This window comes from Pezoporus wallicus, unplaced genomic scaffold, assembly GCF_028554395.1.
Source record: "Pezoporus wallicus isolate ANWC-B61680 ecotype Strahan unplaced genomic scaffold, APGP_CSIRO_Pwel_v1 scaffold_6885, whole genome shotgun sequence".
NCBI classification, from domain to species: domain Eukaryota; kingdom Metazoa; phylum Chordata; class Aves; order Psittaciformes; family Psittacidae; genus Pezoporus; species Pezoporus wallicus.
The window spans coordinates 977,222-1,001,447 of NW_026638858.1; the positions used below are offsets into that span (position 1 = coordinate 977,222).

At 38.6% G+C, this 24,226-nt stretch overlaps 1 protein-coding gene across 6 annotated transcripts in view; it reads right to left on the bottom strand.

Annotated features, from left to right (window-relative positions):
• KCNQ1 (potassium voltage-gated channel subfamily Q member 1) overlaps positions 1–24,226 on the bottom strand; it is a 392,885-nt gene that overhangs the window by 103,877 nt on the left and 264,782 nt on the right. For all 6 annotated transcript variants that reach the window (XM_057412834.1, XM_057412832.1, XM_057412830.1 and 3 more), the window contains 4 exons: positions 12,264–12,339; positions 6,191–6,285; positions 5,496–5,542; positions 4,612–4,673 (listed from right to left, as the gene is read on the bottom strand). In XM_057412834.1, the coding sequence (XP_057268817.1) occupies positions 4,612–4,673; positions 5,496–5,542; positions 6,191–6,285; positions 12,264–12,339 (280 nt within the window). The remainder of the gene's footprint in view (positions 1–4,611; positions 4,674–5,495; positions 5,543–6,190; positions 6,286–12,263; positions 12,340–24,226) is intronic.

A 24,226-nucleotide genomic window follows, 5' to 3' on the forward strand; every position in this document is an offset into this window, starting at 1 on the left:
AGCAAATCACCACAACCAGAACTCAGAAGAACTGTGCAAAGAAGGTAACTCCTTTTGGTTTTGCTTTCCAAGATCAGTTCAGACTTCCAGTAGGCAACTCAAACACTACACTAGCATCTATTTTAGGGTAAATGCTTTCACATGATAGATTGTTTTTTAATTGGTTTTAAAAGTGGTGCTGTCTGCTTTAAAAGTAAATTTGGAAAAGTGAAATGATTCTCTGTTCAGTGCTGTGCTGCATATTTGAAGTTCTGAATGTTGCTCTTTATGTTAGTACTCATCAGAGTACAAGCATACATGTTTTCAGCTAATAGGCATGCAAAAGGTGCACATGCTTGGAAAGAATACTGTCTTGCAAAATTGTTGGATTCACATTAAAAGGTGTCACATGTCTCACTACTACGTATCTTTTCAATTTAAGTCTCTACAACTTAAAATTTAGCAGTAGACAGCATTACTTCTAATGTTCTATATAACTGAAAAAGACCATGATAAGATTTTAGTTGTGACCTTGGCAATACTGATCTTAATACTATACTGTCACATAAAGGAATAGTTCTGAGTATATAGAAGGGACACCCAGAAAATTCATTTGGATTGCTATAACTGTTCTTAAAAGGTAAGTTTTAAAGTGTCCAAATCACTGAGGAAGATTAAGTCCTATTTTTAAAATGGTGTATCAGAGAACGACGCATAATGTCCACTGCTCAGAATGCTTTTCAAAATTTATTTTGTAAATCCAGGTTCTGTTATTCTACTCTGGGAGGTCCACATCTGACATCTGGGGTAGTCTGGTATGTAGGCACCAAAGCTTGTCCAGGGATGGCCAATTTTAGCCCCAGATGATTTTGTGAGGTGGCCATATTTAAGACTTAATTACCTTAGAGCAGCCAAGCAATAAGCCCAGATGATTACCTGAAAAGTGCAAGCTGAGCCTGTTATATCTAAATTAATGGTCAGCAAAAGGTCAAAAAAAGAACAGATTAATTTACTCTAAAAAGTTAGAATTACAGTCATTTATAGCTAAGCTAAAATTAAAGGAGTGCAAAGAAAAGAGGAGATGTACCACACAGAAGTTCTTGAGTGTGCTATGGGCTTGTTCCTGGATCAAGCTGCTGGGTATACTCAGAATTAAACTACTGGCATGCAGTGCTCCCTGAGTGCGGTTTAACAGTGCTGTGCACACACAGCTGTGCCTATCTGGGAAAACTGATTTTGACTTTGACCAGAGGCCAGCAGTGGCCAGGGTTCTTGGGGGTAGGCTTCACACTTCAAGATAAAAAGAGAAAAGGCTGGTCACCACAAATAAATTGATTTGCCACTGTAATCCTGCTCAACAACATTCTCTGAGGGACTGGATCGGCATATCTACATGCGCGTTCTTGGACCATTGCTACTTAGCGGGGTCTATGAGTTCAGCCTGGGCACTGTATTACAGCAGTTACATGCCTCCTGGAGCAAAGCTGGCTGGTGTCCCAACAGAGTGGGGTGTGGGCACAGCGTGTGCCGCAACTGTCTCCACTCAGCCATGGCAATATGGCTCAGTTTAGAAGAACTGAGCATTCGCTGCCGTCAGCTTTATAAGCAATGCAGAACAAGGGCAAAGTCAAAATACACTGTGATTACACGTTGGATTGTGATTTCTTTTAACAAAGGACTATTAGGTCGTGCAGTTTCTAGTTACATGTACAAAACCACCTTTTCATCTGCTTGCCCAAATTAAAAAATTCCACGGGAAGGACTCTGCAGGAATGTTCCTGCAAGTGTGATTCATCCCCCTGGCTTTTGCATATTAGGAAACAATCTTTAGTTACATTATCACAAACTGTATAAATCACAAGGTCAAAGTTTCACTCAGTACACAAGATGAACAGACTCTACAGGACTCTCTCCCTCAAATGAACATGCTCCTAAATTTAAAAGAAGAAAACGTGTTTTGCTTTGTTTTAGCTGATTTTAATACTTGGAAAATCAGATTTGTGCCATAAACTGTCATAGCTCCTGCCAATACTGCCATACTGCTCTAGGCATTGTAATTTTAAAATGTTCCTTTGACGTGCCAGTTTCCCTCTGTACTGCCAGCCATACATATGCCTCTAGAACATCTACTTGTGCCACAAGTACAAGCTTTGCAAGAGTGATATAATGTCCCAGAAATACAACTAAATACTCTTGAACACAGAATTATCTTTGTAAATGCTTCTCAAGTTAAAATCCACCTCCACAAAAGCCTATAAGAATATACATAAATTGGATTTTGCTTCAGTGATCTACAAGCAGCGGAACATGTGGTGACAGCAGACATCCACAGGCAGAGGAACCCAAAAGTTCTAAAAACCTGGAAGGTCAGGGTTTTTTCTCTTTCTGCTTTAACAAAAACTTTCTGAAAACTGTACACCAGCCTTCTGCTGCAAGAAGAATACTAATGATCACTGAGAAAGATATATTGGAAGAACTCAACTTATTCCTGTAGCATGGGAAGTACTGTGTAATTTCTTGCATATTAGGAGTTTCCAAATAATTTCAGGCTATGGCTCATTTTAAAATGACTTAAAGGAGATTTTTCATACGCACAAAAGGTGGTTAGATACTAACACGAGTCGGCAGCACTGAAAATCTCTCCTTCAGAAGATTAAAAACTAATTCACAAACCAAACTGGATGTAACTGTTTGAAATATACAGTCACCTTAAAAACCAGCTGATATAGTTATCCTTTATATAGTGCTCAGCTCAAGAAGGATTCAATTGTATGCTGAAAGCATACCATGTACCATGCACTTTACAAGAAAGAAAAGGCCAGTCTGAGGGCAGAAAATACCAAAAAACTGTGCTTGGCCACCTTCTGCAGCTGCAGCAAAAACATGATTTCAGCATTGCCAGTGTGTTGTCATGTATACCGCTGTTTGCCGAGTCCAACTGAAATTCTCTATTTTTAGCCTTTCAGCTACTTTCAGAGAAAATTCCTGCAGATAGGACTAGTTGCATAGGGCAGATTACATACAACTCTGAAACCACAGATGGCCTCATGCAACTGCAAAGAAAGAAGGTTCTGTTTCTTAAAATACAGTAAAATTTAACTCAGCTATACTAAAATTAAACAGAGCGTGTTTTACAGTCCCATTACAAGACATAAAATAACAGTCACCATAAATTCATGGTGTACTTATTTGTAAGGATGTAAAAAGAGTAATTAATAACCCCAAACCAGCTTATCCCTGAGCCAGTACAACACCAAAGCTTTCCCAGGCTGGTTAGAGATTTTGCAAATAGCACTGAGAAGCTGGTTGAGCTGTCATTTGAGAATTATTTGTCCAAACTGAAAAGTCATTGCTCTTTGTCACAAGACATTTTCTAGTGTTCCACACTTTTAGTTGACATTACAGAGAGAAAATAAATAAATGTAATCCAAACTTTCTTGAAAAGGCTTCCATGTGTAAGAACACTTACCAGCCACGTATCTGAGAGCACTGCACAGTGACTCTTCTTGCAAAATGTACTGTACCTCTGTATCTTCTACGTCACCCTATACACCAAGAAGCACCTGTTCCTTTTGAAATGCCATTTATTTCCAAGAGACTGAAGTACAGTTCTGCGTATTATCATTCAAATTTCTCTTAAGTATTTAAGGAGAAACATGTAAGGAACGGATATGTCACAAGTGAATCAACACAGCCCAGGGTGCTCAGTTTGCATTCTTGGGACATGCTGCTCACACCTCTTTTGGTTTGCAGAATATTTGCTGGATATTTCTTCAGAATGAATGCTTTATGACGTTATCACACACTTCCAGTTGAGGAACTCTGAAAGCTCTTTTCCTCAAGAAAAATTTTCACTTCTTAATACTGAACAGACAGTTTGGATTCATGAAACAATCCTAAGCTAAAGAAATTCTTTCACCCCCTCACCAAATCTCTGAAAGAGATCAGTAAAGGGTTCAAACCAATTATCTTAACTTTCTTTCCCTAACACCAACACAGGCAAATCTATTTTTTTTTAACAGTGACATAGATTCTACCTGTGATCTAATTTTTCAAGCACAGCCAGCATTGAAGTAAAGGGTTACAAGACATTTAACTGTTAATTTGAGATTATAAAACAAGTCTAATTTTTTTTCTGGCTTCACGTCACTTGAAAGGAGAAACTCCATTTGTCAAAAGGAATGAAAATCAAGATAGAACAAGGTTTGCTATCGCTCCCTCTAAGGAATTATAGGTGGACTTGTATAAACAACAGAGAAATGATCAAAGGGAAATCTTAGGGACCATAATATACGGAGGTATTAAAGGAACAGAGCCCTTTATCTATTGTGGAGGAAGGAAGCAAAGCAACGAAACGTGTAATATACACAATTAAAAGACTCAAGCAAGTCCCAAAAGACACCAAAATCAATTGAAGTATGTGGGCTTGGTTGTTTTTTTTTTTTTTCTTATTCTGTTAAAATTACAAGAGAGAACCAAAAATACAATCTGCCAAAAAAATGTGTTCCATCACCTGGAAAAGCCAGACATTCAACTCTATTTTAAGCTGCATTTTTCACCACATCCTATGAAACAAGCACTGCTCAATCACAGACCATGTTGTCATTCACTGCCAGTCTAACTGAGGTTTACCTTGTCCTCCACTCTGTTCAGCCTGGCACCAATCGTGTTATTCCCTCGATCCTTGCTTTTTTCTGTGGAACAAGAAACATTTTCAAATTAATATATGCTGGCATAACAAAATAGCACCAAGCCACAACAGGTTGTGTTTAACTAGCCCACCAACACAGTGTAACTGAACACTTTTACCAGGCTGATAACTCTATTCCTTAAAAGCAGTTATATTCCTTAAAAGCAGCTTTTTGTTTCTTTTTATAGCATTTGCTCAAGCCATGGCTTTTAATAGCCCTTCAGTTTCAGGCACTTTCAACCTTAGTTTTAGGCTCTAACCTAGGAGAACAAAGCTGTTCCCAATTTAGTTAATGTTTTAATTGCCATTTAAAAACAATCTGCCACTACGCAAAAGACTCAAGTTAAACAATGCATTTGGTAACATTTTGTCTTTTTTGCCCCATAAACTACATAGAAACATGAGTTTGAAAATGACATTTAACCGAATGTTTTCATTAGCCAGACTTGTTGCAAACAAACTTGGTTATTTGCGTTTCCCTGAAAGCTATCAAAGCACTGTGTGAATATTACTGATTTCATAGGAACTCTGTAGTCATAACACACCATTTAACTGAAAATATGGTGAGCCTCACAGAGATTAGAGCAAACATTCTGAAAAGTGCAGTGAAAGCAGAAAGTGCACTTTTGAAAGTATCTAAATAAGAACAAGCCTATTTTGAAGGTGTTGATGACTAAATACTGTTGTGGTTGCTTAAGCTTCAGACCACAACCGGTTGGCACTGTTTAAAAATCTGGCAACAAAATAAAAAGTATTTTAACAATTATTGTCTATTGATGATATCTTAACCAGATTAACATTAGACACATCCTTCATATTAATGTACCTGACACAGATATAAAAAGAGATGGCTTCCCTATGGATTGGTCCAACCTATAAAACAAAAAGAATCATTTTAGTTTTTATCAGCCTGAACCAGCATCTTCACTTTCTCTAGCTCTTCACAAGCAAGCAAAGTGAAGTTCAGGGAGTTCTGGTTTGTTCTGTAAGTGAAGGAGTTGCTTTGAGAAATTATAAAAATAATAACAAAATGGGGTTATACTTAGACTGGTCTTCAGTGTCTTTAATGACTGCAAATTTTTAGCACATCATTACTTTTCCACACAAGCATCACTGCTTCCTCTTTTTCTTGTTCTTCTGTAGCTTACTTGTTGCACTTGTCATCTCTTAGTTTGCTCTTAAATGCAATTCTACTTGAGCATGTGACAGTATCTCTGTATATATAGTACAGCTCCTAAGATACAGGAATTGCAGTGTGCAGTCAAAGCTAGGAGGGACTGAGGCAATACATGTAAGTATAATGAAAACTGGAAGTCCCAATAATCAGATGTTTAAGCTCTTTTCTTCCCTGTGTGAAAAATTTAGTTGAACGCCATTATGTATTCTGTAACTTTGCAGAGTCCTACCAGTATGGCACCTGGAATCCTGTCAGTTTTTGATCTCCAGCCCCAATCACTGACCTATTACAAATATCCTTTTGCTGGTCTTTATGGGTACAGGCACTGAACTTCATGGACATACCTCCTCTGTAATTCCTTGATTCGCACCATCAGGTTGAGGTGACCCTGAGAATATTGCTCAATAACATCTCGGACATCATAGGGCTTTCTAGCTTGCTGTAAAATAAAAACCAAAACACATGCCCTTAAGCCACAAGGATGTAGGAACAGTTTGCAGTAACATAGATTTTTTTCTTTCAAGAGTAAACAGTAAGTTCTTTTAAACCCTTTTAACACTGTGTAAACATCCGAAATATCTTTATTGTTCCCATGGTCATACATTTTTGTGTGTAACTGCAGGTCTACGTGCCTTTCAGAGATTATCCAGTGAATTCAAGGCCAAAACCGGCACTTTGCTCAGAAGTTTGTGGTGACTCTAGTTTCTTCTGAAATACAGTTCATGTTCCTTGACCACAAAACAGTAAAGAGGCCTTTCACAAATGCAAGCCCTTATTCTCAGTCAGCAGCAAGACAGCTGGAGTTCTCAGTTCAGCTCTTGCCATGGGAAGGTTAAATGGAGAGTCCTGCACCTGGCTGAAGGTGCAAGACCGTGACTTCCTCTTCCAGAAAGATTGACCAGGCTTTCAGATCTAGTGGGAAATACTGTGAAAATATTGGTGCAAGGAATGACCAGGGAGAAAGCCCTGTGTCTGTAATCTGCATTTCACACATGGGAAAGCCTTAATCTGACCTGTTACTAATAAAATCACTTTTGTGTAGTATTAAAGAGAAAGACTGTAATTTTAACTAATAAACACCAAAGCTAACTGCAAAGCAACTGAAGTGCAGTGGCAAATTAAAAATATCTAAATCTTACATCTAGAAACTAGAGTCTAGTCAATGCCAGTGCTACATATAAGAAGCTGCAATGAGGCTCTAACACTACACAAGAGAGAGGAGTGGGATGTAAACTTCACACATAAGACTAAACAGTAACACCTGAACTTATGAACTGGTAGAAACCTTCTTCTTAAATATCCTAATCAAATCAGTCAAACAATACAGAAACAATAAATGACATGCCAGCTGGTTGAGAGAGGTGACTTCCCTTTCCAAATCTGCTCTGGTGAGACCCCACCTGAAGTCCTGTGATCAGCTCTGGGGTCCTCAGCACAGGAAAAATAAGGACCTGCCAGAGTGGGTCCAAAGGAGGGACAAAAAAAATTATCAGAGGACTGGAGCACCTTTCCTTTAAGGAAAGGCTGAGAGCTGGGCTTGTTCAGCCTGGAGAAGAGAAAACTCCAGGGAAACCATATTGTGGCCTTTCAGTAAAGGGGGCTTATAAGAAAGATGGGGAGCGACATTTTAGTAGAGCCTGTTGTAATAAGCCAAGGGCTAATAGTTTTAAACTAAAAGAGAGATTCAGACCTCATTTAAGGAAGACTTTTTTTATGATGAGGATGGTGAAACACTCGAACAGGTTGTCCAAAGAAGCAACAGATGCTCCATACCTGGAAACATTCAAGGTCAGACTGGACAGGGCTCTGAGCAACCTGCTCTAGTTGAAGATGTCCCTGCTCATTTCTGGGGGGTTGGACCAGATGGCCTTTAAAGGTCCCTTCCAACACAAACCATTCGATAATTCTATATTTCTGACTCATTCATTATGCTGTCTATAGATACCTTGTATATAATTTTCAAGGTTTGGTAGAAGCCTTGGTAGCACTGAGTTACAATTTTTCCTTCCTTGCACCCTTGCAGAACAAGGAAAAGAGTTTACGGTGGTAGGTTCTAACATACCCTCTTTGAGGACTCAAATATTTTGTCACCTGCACATCAAAAGCAGATGTCTCTGCACTGCTTAACCTTATTTCACATGCTCCAGGTTTTCCTTAAGTCCATGCCACAAATACGTTCATTTTTAAGTAAAAGGAAAGAGGCATACAATATAAAAACAAGGCTGCGGCTCCTCCATGCAGTCCCCTGCACCTGCCTGGGAGGTAGCTCCCACATTTTAGGAATTATTACTTTAACAATATTCCTTCATCAAATTTCAGCCTGCCAGACTCCCCAAAGCTGACAGCAAACCTTGTGACAGACTCAAGAAATGGAGAGGAGAATCCACGCAAGGGGAATTTCTGGGAAATGTAACCAAGTAACAGTCAAATAAAATGGGAAGAACATCCTTTGAAGCACAGGACACTGAACTACATTGCTTGGTACAGCCCAGTGTGGAGATTAGAAAAATTACACATACAATTCATGATTCATACCATGACAAATAAATTACATCAGATGATGAATTTTAAGACCTAAATGCAAGATTTTCCAGTGAAATTGTAGCAAAACAGGCAACAGTTACCCATGGCATCAGTGGAACTGCAACCTGTTTTTTTAGTTCGTGTTATGTATAGAATATTTGCCATGGTGAAAAAGTACCACAAGTTAAAAACATATTTTAGGAGGAAACTGGTTTACTCAACAGGAAGAATTTACATGGAAAGAAGAAAAAAAGAAAAGATTTCTAAATGACAATGGGAAATCAAATCAAATCACCGGGCTCTGGATCTGTGATGGATATCACAGTTGTACCCACGTGCATAAGTCTTAAGACATTTAGAAACTTTCCTAATTGGATGACAAAGATTATTTACTCATGAATCCAGCCAGTGGAATTAACTGAGTATGGTGATTTTCCTTCTGAAATTCAGTTGCAAGGTTAGACTATGCCAAAGACATCTGATTTACAACTAGTATGTGAAATTCATTTATGGTAGGTGGGGTAAACAAAGCCTGGAAAACCATTAGCTTCTGAGTACTGTTTTCCCTATAATCTACAGAACCCTTCCTGAACTGTGAGCCACTCACCTTAACCGATTCACAGTACTTGTGCTAACTACTAGTAGAACATAATCTTTTGCACACAATTTGAAACAGTTCAACAGACTTTACAAGAGCATAAACACATCCATAAAAAAGGAATTAATCCTTTATATTATGCCTGGTTCTTATGTGGGCACCATCATATGGACTATGTTCAAACCTGGACTTAAAAACAGCATAAATTTCTCCTGTTCTTTTAAAGAGGAAAAGATGCCCAAGTGTGATGTTTTACAAAGAATTGCTTTTCATATCCTGTGAAATTTCTTTGTATCCGTGTTTAGCTTTTCTTTATTCATTTCATTTATTTTTTAAACAGGAAGGGTCTGCTTTCTAACTGACTTTTGTCCTTGTGGTGCCATCATCCCCTGTTATTAATTGAGCTCTTAAGTGTATGTAGGCAAATTTAGGCATACAGGTGTATCCTGCAAATAGCTGGTATAGTTTAAGAACTATGCTGGGTTCATGGTGGGATCTATTTTGCAAAATTTTCCTCTTCCTCCCCTTCTTCCTATGCTTCCCCTCCCCAAAAGCTTCAGGGGCATCTCTAAAAAATACTCCTTTTAATTGCTGGCCTTGTTAAGCATGAGTAGTCCAATGGAATTCAGCTGAATTTCCCTCCTGCTCCTCCCCCCCCCCCCCCAGTTGTAGAAAACAAAAGAAAAAAATAATCTGAATTTTCTTTTAGGAAGATACATTTTATATAAACACAAAAATCTTAGAAGGCAAACATCTAGGAGAAAACAGCAATGCAGACCACATCAGTGCTAAAGGATACATTTTAAAAATGCATTTTCTGCTTTACCTTAATTTCAGATAGTGCATTGGACTGGTTATTAGAAACTGTATAGTCATTACTTGGCACATGTTTAAACATATTAATTTCTTATGACTACTTTATGTGCATACAATAGAACAAAGCAGATTTACAACATACGTTTGAAGAAAGAATAATGAGAGTGGTTATTTCTTAATTACAGAAGCTTTCAAAAGCACCTTGTGGCTTGAATTTCAAGGTGACTTTGTGCATTGTCAAAATGCACTTTCAAAAGCAGTGCATACATGCTTTTGAAAAATGTGACTTTGGTGCTCTCCAAACTTTTTAAACTTGGTCATAACCTTGTATTCAGAAATTATGGACAAGTATCACATATCCCCCATATGTTCCCATTGGGAGATTCTGCTTCTGACAGAAACAGCAGTGTACCACTTGTGTGCAGGAGCGACACGAGATACATTCCATTTCAACCTATCTGGCATTTTTAGTTCTTTACTAACTGCCAATATTGATAGCACACGAAGAAGAAGAAAGACTACTAAAGAAGGATGAGAGACAACCTTGTTGAGGGATTTTGCAGATGGCCAGGACCAGGTCTTTTGCAGAGGTGAAAGTGAGAGTACAACTGAGAAGCCAGATTAGCAACTGGGATACCAAGTACAAACAAGTTTAAAGTATGAACTGAATAGTCCCATTCTATTCAGTCAAATGCTTTTTCAGCTTCTATCAAATCATCTGCCGCAGGGGAGTTCCATTTATTTGCCAGGTGGATAATGTTGCACACAGTGTTAAGGCATTTTCAGAATAATACGACTTGGGAGGTAGATATATAACGTGTAGATTTCTTGTTTCTAAGCAGTTTAGTTAATACCATGGCAAATATTTTATGATCTAAATTTATGAGAGGAATGATTCAGTAATTACCATGGAACAAAAGATCACAGTCAGGTCTTAGAATGAGAATAAATTAAAGTTTAATGGAACTGAGCACATTTAGGCAGTTTTTCACTGAACAGCAGTGGACACATGACTGGAACTGGCCACGTCCCTTGCCAAGTTACAAGCGCTGGCCAGCAACTGTTAAGGAGCTTCTCGACAAAATAACTATAAAAATTATTTTCAAGTAGTCCAGGTATTGTGCCTTTCTTAATTTTACTTTAATAAAAATAACAGATTAAATGGGCCAGCAGAAACTTTCTGAAAGTTCTCTCTCCAAGAAAAGCCTGGACATGGGAGATTTCAGCCTTAATGATGACAGTCTGAATATAATCTACATGACTGAAACAAATTCTGAAAAGCTCAGGCAATCTTAGCTGTTATTTAGATCATGAATTTTAGTAAAAATAAAAAGATTCAAATTAGAAAATTGCTAAAGAATTCAGGCAGCCCTTCTAAATTTCAATGAGGAAGTCAGAATCGTGGTTTTGAAGTAGCAGCAAGCATAGCCTTAAAGAAACAATGATGTTTCTTACTGTTAGGCATCATCATCCTTTTGATTCTAAAACTTTGCACCCTTTAAGTTGGTAGGAAAAAGGACACCCTCCCTTTTTGGGGGTCTAGATTAAGGGTAGAAAGCTTTTTAGTCTATTGTAAGCAGTAGTGGTGAGGTCATATATGAAAATGGATGTGTGCAGTTAAGCCCCTATCTTTCTTTGCATTTTTTAGTCATGAAACTCTCCAGAGATTGCCCCTTATTAATTAATTTTAAGTAAAGTGATATATTTCTTCCATATATATATTCACCTGGTTTAAATCAAGCTGAAGGCTGTTGACATGTTTTCTTACTGGATTAATGAAACTGATTTAGAAACCACATTCTTAGAAAGTTTGCAGCCAGAATTTTTCATTGAGACCAGGCAACAAGGTTAATTAACGACTGTTAAATGCTTATAGTATTGCAGTGTTACAGGAAGTGAAGTGAAGTGGCACACAGGAAATGTCTGATAGTAAGGGCTAGAGGAGTAAGAAAAGCCAGTATCTCACAAACTAGGAGGAAGCTTTCTTCTATGCAGAGGGGGGAAGGGAAAAGGAAGGAGAAGCCTTCTAATATGCTAACAAATTTCCATGCTGGTTTCTTATCAGGACTTCATTATCATTGAGTAAGAGACAAAAATAAGGCTGAAGTAGTATTTTAATCTCTAATCCCACTGACTTGGCATGACAGTAACACACAGCTCAGAATTAATGGAGACATATGAGAATGTTTGCACTGAGAGAAAGAGACAGTGATAACAGAGGGTTAAGGGTCAAGTCCATTAGCAGAAAACAACATTTTAATTCAGACCGCATTTCAGGAGTTTAGCCTACTTCCAGTGCATCCACAGTTGACTAACCTGCTGCTAAACAACTACCCTATTGAAGGAGGGAGAGAATGGTGGGTGTAGTTCACCATTACTGAAATGAATTATGTTAGTCTCTCTTAAGTTTCTGAAAGAAGCAATGAATCAGGAGAATAAAAGGGTTTATTTAGAAAAGGAGCTTTCTATCCACAACTCACCTGAAACTTTTTCTTTGCCACAAAATACTGCATCCTACGAATCACCTTAATTGCAGCGCGGTGGTGTTCTCGCAGCCTGTGGGAAAAACGAGGGAGGTGAGTGGGGTGAAAGACCATCTCCATCCAGACAATAACAGTCTGCAGGAAGTGCTTCACTAACATGTGAATGTGTAATGTAAGTAGTTGCAATTCAGCCTGGGAGCACAACACACTATTATGTTGACTTTCCCCACATTTCAAGAAGGCTATAAAAATCCAGGATTTTATCTGACCTATGCTAGGTTTGCATACATTTCACGGTAAAAAGAGGTGTCCACATAACCTCCACCTATGTCTAAGCAAACCTCCACCATCTTTCCCAGTTTCATTTCCACAAGAGAACACCAAACCCAAAGCTACCAATTTTCTCCATATTCAGCCATGTACAGCTTTCATACACAGTCACTTTAGAAATCCAGTTTTGGGGGGTTTTATGGGTGTTTCCCCTACCCCCTCCCCCCAAGTCCTGTGCAATATATTTCTTCACTTACATGATTTTTTTTTTTTAAACTGTTTTAAAACAACATTTAAAAGATTTTTGTGTCATTGACTGCTAAGCAATCCAAATGATCTTGTGGTAGCTGGATGCAACATCTACATACACATGTATCCCAAAACTGAACTCTAAGTGTATATAATGACAAAATAATCTGAAAGGTCTTTAAACAAACATATTTCCCTTTCATACACATGCATATGAACTGAAAACACAATTAAAAATTAATAATCTGTTCTTTGTACTTTAAAAGATTTTCATAGTATCTGACATTTTTTTGAACATTAAGAGCAACAAACACAAGTTTTTCAAAGCTTGCAAAATTATGTATTTTCCTTATCATTAAAATAGCAAATCAAAAGTTTAAGCTGTGCCAATGACTTATTCTACTTGCTCATTCTATTACTCTTATCAAAACAGGACATTATTGCACAATCTTTATTTCCTTTTTAAACGCATAAACATCTGTCATCCCAAATTTCTAGTGATGGTTTTGGGGAAGCAGCAGTAAAAGCAGAGTTACATATTCCAGATGTTTTATCTTTATCAAATTCTTATTAGTAATAGTAATAGATCAGCAACTTGAGATGTCGCTAGGTAGTGCTTTCTGTCTGTACTGAACCTGACAACTGTCATACTCATTATGGGATAGAAAAGACATATTTAAGTTCTGTACAGGCCTGTGCCTTTGGTATACTTGGTGAGTATTTGTGAATTTCCTCAGGACAGATCTCCCCCAGCCAACAGAAGTTCTGCCTGTGCAAATGGTGATGTCTGTCCTCTGAACAGCATGACAAATGTAGCTGGGACATTACTGTTTTTTTTTTTAAACTCACACTTTTTACTGGGAAAATAACTTTCTGCAAAGCCAAAAAGAGGACCACAAAAAGCCCTCATTTTCTACTTGCAGATATTGTCTCTCAGGTGGTTTCTTTCTGTTACAGAAATTGTTCAGATTTAGCAATGACACAAAAGATTACTTTGTCTGGATACAGCGCAAAATATGGTTGCTGTTCAAACTAATAACATACAGCTTTTCACCACAGGTCTACAGATCACTAAGACTGCGAGTGCATTTATATAATGTGACTTTACCTCAATAATTACGTACCGATCCCTGAATCTGCAGTTGGATCTGTATAGGGAGGCCCTTCCCTCATAATGCCTTACTGAGTTTTCTCAGAGAGACAGCCTCTAGATCCCTGCTTATGCAGATCTGACTGCAACATCACGGTTCATGTTATAAAAATGGAAATCCACTCCTGGGATCACTGCCTGTTTGGACTGAGTTGTGGTGAACAGAGTTAGTTAATGCTAATTCAGTGTCTCTGTTCCATGAGCCCTTTTTGTATCACTCTGCTGCTAGAGATGAGGATGACTTACCCAAAACACAAAGGAAATGAAGTGTTTGGGATTTCAAAGTTCTGCTTCACAGAGTTGGGAGCCAAAAAGTTAAACCACTTTATTTGCTATTAAATATCTAAAGTGTGAGATTTTAACTGTCATGTAGCTATATATCCTATACATCAACACACAAGAACATCTTATAACAAATAGAAATAAATTTCAGTTGCAATACAACTGCCTGTAGTATTTTTGTTTGTGCCTCATTCCTCTAGGGTGTTCTTCACAGTCCATTATTTCTAAGTAAAATACTTCATTTTGGGGCAGCTAGTAAAGCACACCAAATCCCTCATTCTCTATCTAGATGAGAAGTCTCATCTATAAGCAAGACAGCTGGATAATGAAAGTAATATTCACCATTCAGTGCAATAACAAAAGTACACAAGCAAAATGATTTTCCAATGCAGCTATTTTACATCAGTCATTGGTCAGTGCTAACATGAATTTCCATGCCAGGAGGGAAAGTTAATATTCTCATTTTATTCCTTCCCATTTGTAGCTCCAGTAGGAAACCTGACAGTAAACTTGTTTCTGCTTATGCTGTAAAATCTACTTCTGCACAACAGGCTGTCCTGATTCCCCAAGATTAAATGCTTCTGTGATGAGGGAAGGGAATAAAGGATTTAATAGTAGCCAAGGTTATGATTCATGGTTGTTTGATCTCTTTTGCAAACTGGCAAACTGGTAGCAAATGCTTTAGTAAATTGAGAGCTTAACCATTAACCAGTGATATTTGTTTGTTCAGCCACTTGTGACATCTCTGAATTCTGGTTACAGAATGGCTGTCTGCAACCTCTGGGGACATATGGCATGCTTAGATGCCAGATAGCCACTCAATACGTTACCGTCCACACAGCAAGAGTTTCATGAATACTTTTTTTTAGGAGTGTGGTGGGAAATGAGATCATCTGAGAGTGCTTACAGAGTGCAACAGCACACCTTGGCTGTGCATGCAGCCCCACAGCGAGCAGGAGACACCCTTTGGAGAAGTACTGCTCTGCAGAGCGAGTCTCTGATGGCAGTTGCCTCCCTCAGCCCTTGTGTAAGGGGGTTTTGGGGACTATGGCGGGACTCTGGAGAGCCACCCTCTTCAGGGTGGCTGTGGGAGCTATGCTCTCTGCAATTGAAGTCTCTCGTTTTTACACATTTGGTTTTGCCTAACTTCAAGAGAAAACTTGTTTGAGAAGTTCATTAGCAGCAGGGGCAGCAGACGAGGGTTTTGCCCTTTTGTTACCAAAGCTATTTTCCTCTCCTGAGTGTTCATGGGGATTTGAGCCTCACTCTCACAGTACCGATTAACGTCATGGCAACTTGCATCTAAAGAAACTTGCCAATCATAATTTGAGTGATTCCTATAACCATCAGCATATTACTTTCAAAAATAAACTGAAGTAGTTTGTATACCTGTAAAATTGAGCTAAAGATCACTGCTTTCAATACTAGACAACAGTTCAGCATGCATCTCTCCAAAGAAAAATTGCTTTCACTGGCTACCAGCAATTGTCTTTTTCGATATAAACAGACATAAAGATCATCTTGAACACAGCACATAGCATGTGACACTTTCTGTGGACTTAAACTCACAGAATTAGGTAGCGAAGCTGCCAGTGAAGCCATGACATTGCCATAAATCATAGGAATGATCCAGAAGGATATAATAACTCATCGACAACAGAAAACCATCCCAGTGGTAATAGATTCATGCAAACCTACATTATTTTTAGGTATAAACTAGGTTTGTTTTACTTGTGCAGTGAAAAAGTAACCTGTTGCGGATGCAGGCACTCCTCAAAGCATAAGAAATGAGAATTAAAAAAAAACAAAATACAATGGATTGAGCACCCACATTACAAAAGAAAGCCTGACAGAATAAAATTACTAGAAGTCATTCCTTTTTTCTGCCTCCTTTTGTTACTACGATACTTAACCGACAAGACATTTGGAGGAAATCCAATCACTTCATTAGTCCATCAAGAATCTGGATTGGAATTTCACATAGTTTGGAAAACAAGCATGCTGAAGAACTTTAGGCAATTTTGCACATTCTCATTTGGTTGGGAAGTTTTTAAACGTTTGTAAATGTCCCACACTATTTTAACAGGGCCATTTGTACATTTATTTGCAATATTATTCATTTTTCACAACACAGTTAGGGAAAACCTCAATACATTTCCCAAGGTGTGGTTCATTCCCCAGTCCTGCGCTCACTGACAAACACAATGAATGTCACCAGCTTCAGCCAGCACCCACTTGCCTCCTTCCTGAAAGGGGACCTGCAGGGCCACACCAGAAGAAAGCTTTCTGGGACAAAGGCTAAGATTTTTGATTACAAAAACCATGTGGATTTACAAAAAAGGAAGTAAGCAGCTGCATGCTTTATTTTATCTTGTTTCAAGAAAAATAAAAACTATTTTTTTAAAAATGAGGTTTTATTAAGTCAATCCCTATTCTAAACACAGTTCTTTCATTCAAAAACAAGAAAGGAAACCCAGTTACTAATTAGAGATCTTTACTATCCTTATATCAAATCCCTAGTAATGGCATTAGAAGTTTGTTCCCCTTTTCATCTCAGGAAGGTGTTCTTCATATTGGTTTAGTGTTAACAGAAATATTAAAGCAACAAGACAGAAGAAAGGTGGTGCTCATTTTATATTTATAACACTTTTTTGTTCACATGTAGAACATTTTATTATCAGGACCATAATGTCTGGCACAGACCTCCCAGCATACATGGACACTGATATTATCGAAGTTAAAAGGTCAACGCTGTCTATGCAGAATGAGTTCAACAAGAATAAAAACTTAGTAGAAGGGAGCCACAGTTTTATATAGTCTTTTACAAAATGCCCATTCCTCAGTAAACCTTACACTGATTTGAAGTCAAGCTCAGTTTCCAAATGTATTTCAATTCTCTGCAGTGATCTTAAATTTCCAACTTAGGAGACAGCTAAAGTATTCAGAAAGAAGGCTAATGTCGGTTGGCCTGAAGATTTTGGCACTAATCATTATTTAGACTTGAACTTTAACACATCACATTTTAATACTATGTTGTGCATGTTAACTGAAGTATTTTTTCCATTCAGGCACTGAAAAGCATTCCTTGTCACAGGATCTCGTGGACAATACTCAACTACATTAAGCCATTTCATTAGTGAATTTAACTCTAATGAAATCTTTCATCCTTAATCCTCCAGGCACTTTTGGTATAGAATTTGCTGTGCCTCAAGGTTATTCTGTCATTCTCTGCCCATTAGAGTTGATGGGATTCTCTCCGTACTGGGCAACATTTTAGATGTGGTAAATTGGAAAGGATTAGGTTGTATTGCTGTGTATTCTGTAATGGAAAAATCATAGAATCAACCAGGTTAAAAAAGATCTTTAAGATCACCAAGTCCAACCATTACCCTAGGACTGCCAGGACCACCACTAACTCATGTCACTGAGGGCCTCATCTACACGGTTTTTGAGCACTTCCAGGGACAGTGATTCCACCACTGCCCTGGGCAGCCTGTGCCAATGCCTGAGCACCCTCTCAGGGAAGAAATTTTTCCTAATATCCAATCTAAACCTCCCCTGGCACAACCTGAGGATGTTACTTCTTATCCTAGGGCTTGTAACCTGGGAGAAGAGACTGACCCCCACCTCAGTGCAACCTCCTTTCAGGTAGTTAGAGAGAGCAGTAAGGTCCTCCCTGAGCCTCCTCTTCTCCAGACTAAACACCCCCAGTTCCCTCAGCTGCCCCTCATAAGATTTATTCTCCAGACCCTTCACCAGCTTTGTTGCCCTTTTCTGGACCCGCTCCAGCACCTCAATGTCTCCCTTGCAGTGAAGGGCCCAGAACTGAACACAGGATTTGAGGTGTGGCCTCACCAGTGCTGAGTACAGGGGGACGATCACTGTCCTGGCCCTGCTGGCTATGCCATTTCTGATACAGGCCAGGATGCTGTTGTCCTTCTCGGCTGCCTGGGCACAACCTGGCTCATGTTCAGCGGCCGTCAGTCAGAGCCCCCAGGTCCTTTTCTGCCAAGCAGCTTTCCAGACACTCTTCTCCAAGCCTGTGGTGTTGCATGGGGTTGTTTTGGCTCAAATGACCAAACACCTGGCACTTTGCCTCCTTGAACCTTCACTTTGCAAACGCTTGATCACTGTACCCAGGAATAAAACCAATATCATTGATTATTCCAAATAATGAGGGCTGCCCAGCTTTTCCTTTCATTTGTTGCTAGAGCTTGGCAACTGTGGTTTGCCATCATTATGGTACATTCATATGGGGGCTCTCAAAATATACCCTGGCCTGTAAATGATTCACAAATACCATCTTAAGGACAAACCAGTAAAAGCTGCCCAGAAGTGTTACAAAAGTATGATGACACTTGAAGAGCAAACCAATTACTTCATAAAACTGAAAATTTATTCAATGGGTTTCAGCCAAGCTTAGTGTTCACATAAATGCTCCCATAACATTTTAAAGGTATGAACATGTTTTTTTAACTGGTCAAACACTGTTTACTAGACCTTGCCCTCTGGATTCCCCATCCATTCATGAAAGTAAAGTTAGAAACTAGTGACAAGACAAATGAAGTGAATTCAGGCATCCCTCACAGTCCTCACCTCTGCGGTCTTCACAGGTTTAAATGCAATAGGAATACAAGACTAATAGATACATGTAGGACAAGAAGAATCTCAAATAGCAGGTAAGCTAGATTTTTAGAACTTCTTTAGTCTTAGCAGTCAAAGGCATTATTGTAATTATTAGTAAACAATTAATCTGCTTATGAAATATCCTTGTCTACCAAACTCTTACTCATGCTTGCAAACTGGTCACGAACAGGTAAGTTTTTATCAAATGCACTTGCTCATTTAATTGCTGAATAATTCAATATCATCAGCAATGATGTCTATGAAGACATTTAAGTCATAATTTCTACAGAATAGTATGCCTTGAATGTTTAATTTTAAAAATACAAGCTGCTGTGACTTAAATGTATGTGTCTCATAATGTAATTTCTGTTTCCTACCTAGAGGGATGCAGGGCATGACTTCCCATCAGAGTAGTAGTGACTGTAAATTAAAAATTTGCTCTGTGGGAATACTCTGTCACAGTAACATCAAATTCACTCTTTTGGTGAACTCTTTAGCCAGTAAACACCTTGGTTATTATTTACTGAATGTGAACATAGTCCCAGGGAAGTTAACTTAAGCTGAATTAATATTTCAGAGGTCCTCCCCCCACTATGTATTCTCCCAACTACCTGTGGTTGGTCTTTTTTCATTTTAAAATATGTAATTTTAAATCCACAGTCACCTTTCAACAGATTTATATATTATTTTTACAGCAGCTTGCATATCTTCCTTCTCAAAAGTCACAGGCTTAACTCAGAAATCCTTTTGTGTCCTTACAGCAATCCTCTTCTCCCTACAGGTAGTCTCTTTCAGCTTAGTTTGTGGATTTTTAAGAGACATACGAAGAAGAATAAGTTTAAAAACTAACATTGCCTTTGGAGGATTTTGATGTTTTTGTATCTTCAGTTAATAATAAAAATAGCCTACTATTATAATAAATGCTTTAAGAAAGAAAAAATCATGTAGGTTTTTCAGTTATGCCATTGGAGCATGGTGTATAAATGGGGAAGCAGTTGGAAAGGTGCAGCCTCCGCATGGGGTGGGCAGCTCAGCAACCACAGCTCAGGGTGTGATGTGATCTCCCCAGCTCTCAGCTGCATCTCAGCAGAGATGTAACACTGGTGTACAGCTGAAGAAAGGCAAACATGCCATCTTCAGCACAGCACTGGGGCTTTTCTCTTGTTTTGGGAGCCTTCATGCAGTGATGGCAGCTGGTGGGAAACCTGATCAGCCACAGTTGGCAGGTCAGAAAGAATCCCAAGCTTTGCACTGGTGGCCTGGGAGAGGTGCCCAAAGGGTGGTGGGGAAGCAGCAGGTGGGGGGGGTCATATGGAGAGGGAAAAACAAGCTCATGTGATTTGACTTGTTTCAGGCAATAAGAGCAATATGAGACTCAGAAAAATAGAGCATATGAGTCTAGCCCTGTAAAATATATTCTTATCAAGGCAATCTGAAATGAATACTTAAATGTAAGCCTGAGAAAGGAAAGAACCATTGCTCTTCTGACTTTTAGCTAGCACAGATAAAAATAATAACTGTCATGTGGATCAGCAAGTAATGGGATGAAGTGCAGAAGTTTTTAGAAGCTGTTTTTCTGATAGGGAACACAAGTCTCACAAGGGGCTTGGCTTCATAACTCACCCAAGTACAAACTCTATAATATCTATACTGCTGCAAAACAACTATATTGCTGTAACTCAAAGTGGATCATTTTACAAGTATTTATGTGATACTGGGAGACTGGACACAAGGTAAGGAAGGTAAACACGTCATTAAAAACAAAGTTTTCAAGCATGCTGACTCTCTACTCCATTCCCAGTTTTCGCTCTATTCCTCAGCATGTCCTGACAAACAAAAATTGGTTTCCAAACTAAGAGGATCCAGAATACCTAAACAGCACAGGATTTTGGAGTGCAATACTCAGATTTGTCCAACACATAAGTATGTCTAGAACCATGACAAATTGCTGTAGTTAGGATAAAGATCATGCATGCATTTTCAGAACTAATGGTATGGTGGGGCAAACAGAGGTAGTGTCAAGAGATTTCCTATGCGATCTGCCCACAATGGTGCTAGCAAGGAACATAACCCTTATTATAAAAATTTGCATTGAAATCAGGAAAGAGCACGAGATTTCCTGTATATCCTAAATTGCCTCTGCTGCATACTTTCACAATTCTGTTTTCTGTGATATCATTAACAAATACCAACTGGTATTGATACCCATATGAAATCACAGTGAACCTTTATTCAGCTCTTCACTCTCCACATCTTGTTGAGTCAAAAGGCAGTTGCTTTTCTACATGGTTTCAAGGCCAGGCAACTTGAAAGTAACTAGACACAAATGAGATCACAGATAAGTATATAATAATGCATGGCACTCTCTTACAGACATAGTCTGACACGTTAAACTCCTTTTCTAAAGAAGTTGAAGACAGAACACAACAGACCTGCAGTTCAGCACACGCGGAAAGCCATGCATATTGTTATTTTGCAGCATCTGATTAAGAGCAATCTCTTCAGATTAAACAATTATTTTTTGCAGAGCTTGTAATTTATGGTTCCAAATTATACATAGAAATGAGGGCTACAATCACTGACACTAGGAAGATATAACCTATTGCCTATGGTTACTTGCCTCTATTGTTGGCCTATTAAAATTGTAATAACTTTTGAATATTAAACTAGTTGATGTTACACTACTTTGTTATGCTCAAGAATCTGCTAACACTACACAGTAGCTCTTTGTTGTATTCACTGTAGGGAGTTACAAGACCACTGCAAACACAAGGCTGAGTATGGCTTTTCTCCTTGGCTTAAATTGCATTGTCCAGAGTACATTTCAGATACAACTCGTACACAGAATATCAAATGCTAAATATGTGATGAAAAAGCATACTGAGCATATGAAAAACATTATGATCAACTCATTAAGAATTCTTAATTACTTGTTCCCACTCTATGTAATACTTTAACCATGTTAATTTAACATATGCTGTATCCCACATCTTAATTAAGACTTGTCACATAATAGTACTAATAACATCCCATTTAACCTTTTGTTTTGAGAAAACAGAAATAATCTTTTATTAGGTCAACTGCTGATGCAGTTCATAAGGTATCCATGGAAGGTCAAAACAATATTGCATTGCTACTTATTTAACCTTACACAATGACTTCAGCCAGAACTTCCTTCAGTTTTTCCCCTAATCTCAGTAATATGTGTATTTTTTAATAATGGTGAATAGAGACAGAAAAAAAAAAGTAGCTTTTTCTTCGTAAAACCAATCATAGGCAAGGTGTTAGATTCACTCACGCACCCTCACAAGTTCAGGCTATTCTATTCTGGCAAAGCAGGTAAATCAAGAGAGTATCTCAGCTGTTTAACATAAATGAAAGTCATTACACAGTTGTGACTGACAAAATAAAGCAGCTCTTCTGTTGCAGAGACAGGAATTACAGCAGGAAGAAACATCTGAAAGGAAAAGGCCATTGACCTGAACAGCAATATTTGCGTTATCAGAATCAGTGATAATACTATTTCAGAAATCCTAACATTTTCTATGTTGTTTTCTACTACAGAGATGATCGACAAATTCTCCTGCCAGTTGATAATGAGAAATGATGAAAATTGCTGCTGTGAAGTGTTTCCAAGTACTATATGCTGAAATCATACCATATCAACACTACTTCCACACCCCCCCCCCCCCCCCCCCCGTCAAATGAAAAACATGAGGCAAAATTCTGTGCTGATTTACACCATGAGACACTAGGAAGGACTGGAAGTTGACGGACCATTAGGTCACCATGGCACCTGGCCTGCCATCTCTGTAGGGGCTCTGGATGCAACTTATACAGAATGATACAAATGTCTGCCCACAGCTGCACTTTTTAGGAGGTGTTATCTTCCAAAACTAAAATGATAAAAGACTATAAACATAAGGGTGTTGCCACAGTTTGTGTGAACTGCAATGAAAAGCATGGCAAACCTTGAACATATAGCATTAGGACATGGGGATTTCACTTCCCACACTGATGCTGTCACTTCAAAAGAAAAAACCAGTTACAAATGTAGTTCAAAACTGCAATTTTTGCAACTGGAAGCATTCTCCAGGATTTGTTATTTTACAATGGTGGAGAAACACATGGGATTTCTGCTTGTGGAGAACAGCTTTTTTCTATAAATCACAGAGTGTAATCTGAAACCTAGAAACAGCACAGGGGCTCACATTTATGGATTTAAAACAGATGAGAGCAAGCATGCTCTTAACCCTTTCCTCATAATTTCTTTCCAGTACAAAATGAAAATGAATATGCAAGTACTGAACACAAATTAGATTGGTAAAAACACCAAAACCTTCATCTCTTCAACTGACTTCCCTAAGGACACAAGCATAGAACTATCCCAAAGCAAAGCACTGTAAAACTGCTAAAGCATAATCCACTACTTGGACTGCTCTTTCATCAACTCTTATTTAAGCAGTTTATCTTGTTGAGATTAGGATTTCTCTTAGAGAGCAAGACCTGGCAAACATAGACATCTGATTTTGAGTATCAGGCTATATTTCACTGGGAAAGAATTAAGGAGCAGCCTGTTGTCTCACCGTATGGTCATAAATGCCTTAATCAAGCACTAGGAGAACTAATACTAAGACATTAACGATACATTCTCTTTAGAAATATATGAGTATTAACATGATATAAAGAACATTTATTTATTATCTTTTAAGATCCCCAACCTTTTCTCTATCATTTTAGCCTCTCTTATGAATCACTGGACAGAAAACCCCCAAAACCCAGCATAGTTCAAATCTGAACCCTCAGATGCAGCTTTTTTTTCTTTTTTAATAAAAAAAAAACACCAACACACAATGTAAGAGAATGGACTGGAATATCAGCATTGCCAAGAAGCATTAGTCTGTACTAGCCAGGGTCAGAGTTCCAGGACTTCCAGAAATTCTCTCAGATATGTGACACAATGGTATGATTAAAACCAGAAATGGCTTGGATTGAAATAAAGTATGATGGTACATGTTAAATTTCTACACCAACGTAATATTTTAGAGCAAACCCTAAACCAACCAACTCAGGACAGTTGAAAGGGAGAAGAGGAAAGATAAGTTTTAGCTTACTGCAAGATCACTCACCTACACACACAGTATTTGCTTGCGGTAAGACAGCCTCTGTCCCCTTAATGGCTGCAGTTCAGTGAATCACAGAATCATAGAGTGGTTTGGGTTGGAAGGGGCCTTAGAACTCGTCTAGTTCCAACCCTCATGCTTGGGCAGGTGCATCTTCCATTAGACCAGGCTGCTCAAAGCCCCATCCAACCCAGCTTTGAACACTGCCAGGGACAGAGCAGCCACAGCTTCTCTGGGCAACCTGTTCCAGTGCCTCACCA